Source organism: Loa loa (genome assembly GCF_000183805.2).
Source record: "Loa loa unplaced genomic scaffold supercont3.1136, whole genome shotgun sequence".
Classification (NCBI taxonomy): domain Eukaryota; kingdom Metazoa; phylum Nematoda; class Chromadorea; order Rhabditida; family Onchocercidae; genus Loa; species Loa loa.
The window spans coordinates 1-2,900 of NW_018109316.1; the positions used below are offsets into that span (position 1 = coordinate 1).

A 2,900-nucleotide genomic window follows, 5' to 3' on the forward strand; every position below is an offset into this window, starting at 1 on the left:
AAATTGCACGTATACTTGAAAAAAAAAAAAGAAAAAGAAAAAAACGTACCATCCAACTTGCACGTATACTATCTAAATTGCCCGTATGCTTTTTCAATCGTCACCCAGATGGGTGACCTTCCAAAAAATAGGTCGGGGAACAAAACACCATCCATTCTCATCGTTAATTAGTATCAAATGATTTTTAACCAGGTTAAAACCATTCAATACTAAATAACGCCCGGGTTACACCGGTAATATTACCCATTGAGCCTTCGGTAAAATTGCACTCAGTGCAATTGTTCGCTACACCGCTCCACCGGACGGTCTCGACAAATGCGCCGGGTGCCAATTCATCGAATCCATTAATCCTTATATGCATGCTAAGATCTATAATTTTTAGTGGATTACCATATTAATATCAATCAGTCTGCAATACAATAATATTATTTATTAACTTATCGTTATCTAACACTAATATTTATTCATTAATTTGTCGTTTTCTTACAATAATATCTATTAATTTGTCGTTTTCTCATGCATATCTTATCAATAGATAACTATAACAAATGTATTTCCTTAAAATTACTAAAATTTGACAATAAATAATATTTCCATGTAAAATTTCATTAAATTATATTTTCAAAATAATACAATCAAATTATTTTATTAGTTACCAAATTTTTTTTCCCAATTTTTTTTTCTTTTTTCATTTTCCATCTTATGCCAATTTTCAATGCATTGAAAAGGAAAAAGAAAAATTATAGAAGAAATTATAAAAAAAAGTTAAGGTATTAGCGCAAAGCTTACTTTAGGTTAAATTTTGTATTTTTCAGTAGAAGATTTAAAATTTAATCAGTAACAAAAAATTCTCCCACAAATTTCCAACCATAATTCTTTCATCTAAAAATGACGGTTAGAATCTTTCTTTTTTTCCTTTTCCTTTTATCATTGATTGAATTTTAGTCCCAAATTTTAAATTTCCTACTCAGAAAAAAATTTGACATATTTTTGTGCATTGATAATGATAGGAAAAGTTACAGATAAAAGTGATAATAAAATGAGTGAATATTAGATTTGAAAATCTCATGATAATTTTCATTTTTGAATATTTACAATATGACAGGAAAAATTGAGAAGCCAGAAGTAAATGATTGTATGCGCGAAGAGGAAAAATTGAATCTTTTTGACGCATTTCACGTACGAGAAAACATCAGAAAACTTATACCATTAATGGATTTTAATCATAATTTTTGCAAAAATTTATCACCATCAATCATATCATATCAATTTCTTATAATATAACCTTTAAAAGAAATGTTTTTTTTTTTTTTAGTGAAATTATTGTTGAATTTGTTGAAATTTGTTTAATAAAGCCATAGTAAACTATTCATGCCTACATTTACATTTCTTATCATTATTTATAACTATTACAAAATATTAAAGTGATTTATGATACATTAAAACTTATCATTTGCATTATCATATTATTACATCATTTTTATCATTACATTGCTTTCGCAGAAATTACAACAATTAATTCATTTAAAATTTTAAACAATACACTTTGTGCTTCTTTTTTTTTTTGTGAAGTTCATTTATTTTAAATTTTTTTTTTTGAATGATTAACAAAAGAAGGCTTAGAAATTCGTTTACAAATTTTTAATCATTCAATGAATTAATTCACATGAAAGACATATTGTAGATCAATAAGGAATAAGTAAAGAAAAAGAAAAAAAAGAAACAATATTAAATAATGGCGGAATTATTAATTGGAACATAAAAAGTTTTATAAGCGAAAAAGATGGCGCATTCGTCCCAATCCAATCATATTCATTTATTTAAAGTGAGAAAAATGCTCCCAAACAAATATGGTAATATTTGATAAACCACGGGATTTTCTCACGTATCCCCTAAGCTAAGCTTTTCCTATTGTTCAATTTTTATAATAATACGATGGATACTGTATCCGTCTTATACAATGGCATTGTTTCTGATCATTGTTCCGATATGGTAATAGCTATACTATTATCAATTGTTTTTGTATGACAAAGATTTGTTTCATACAAAATTTTATCTTTAATTAATTATTCAATATAATAAGGTGTAAATTATGGTATTGATTTTGCATTGCTTATCATTTGATGGTTTACAGTAAGTAAATTATGTAATAAAATTTTCAATCAAATACATTTGGTCTTTTTAACAATTCATATTTATTCGCTAAATACTTTTATAAAAAAAAGGACTACAATTCATATAATTTATTTTTAATAAAGATTTGTTGAAATGATCGAATTTTGTTAAATGGGTTATTAGCATTTTAGCATTTGATTTTTGTAAAAATAAAATTCCAGCTTTTCAATAATTGAAATTTGACAAACTAAAATCTGTTACCGTAACTTTGGTAAGTTTAACGGGTAATAAATTATCGAACATGCGTAATACGTAAAAGAGAGAATGATGATAGCAAAAGAAGATCTAGATAGTTTACCAAGTAATACTGAGGTGAAACAATAATTGAACAAATAAATTTAATTTTTAAAATTGTAACATATTTATTTACCAAATATTACTTATTTCCAATTCCTTTCTAATATTTTTGATGTGAAAAATTGCATGGAAATTTCAAATTTATTTTACTATCAAAAATATTGCTCATACCTAAAGGATTTTATTTATACTTTAAAAGTCACTCTTTTTCATCATCTTACTTTCTCTATCAAATTTCAGGATGATTGAATTCAATTTTTTAATCATATATGAAATATTATCTATCTAAAGCTTATCCAATTGTTGGATTAAAAATGGTTATTATTGTTGTTGTTGTTGTTGTTTATTATTATTATTGTTGTTGTTGTTGTTTATTGCTATTGTTGTTGTTGTTGTTGTTTATTATTATTATTATTATTGTTGTTGTT

At 25.0% G+C, this 2,900-nt stretch overlaps 1 protein-coding gene across 1 annotated transcript; it reads right to left on the reverse strand.

Annotated features, from left to right (window-relative positions):
- Positions 1–193: 193 nt before the first annotated feature.
- LOAG_14204 (hypothetical protein) lies at positions 194–361 on the reverse strand (the record flags this gene model as incomplete). The annotated part of the gene is made up of 1 exon (XM_003149703.1): positions 194–361. The coding sequence occupies one exon, from the start codon at positions 359–361 to the stop codon at positions 194–196; it is 168 nt and encodes a 55-aa protein (XP_003149751.1).
- Between the last annotated feature and the right edge of the window lie 2,539 nt (positions 362–2,900).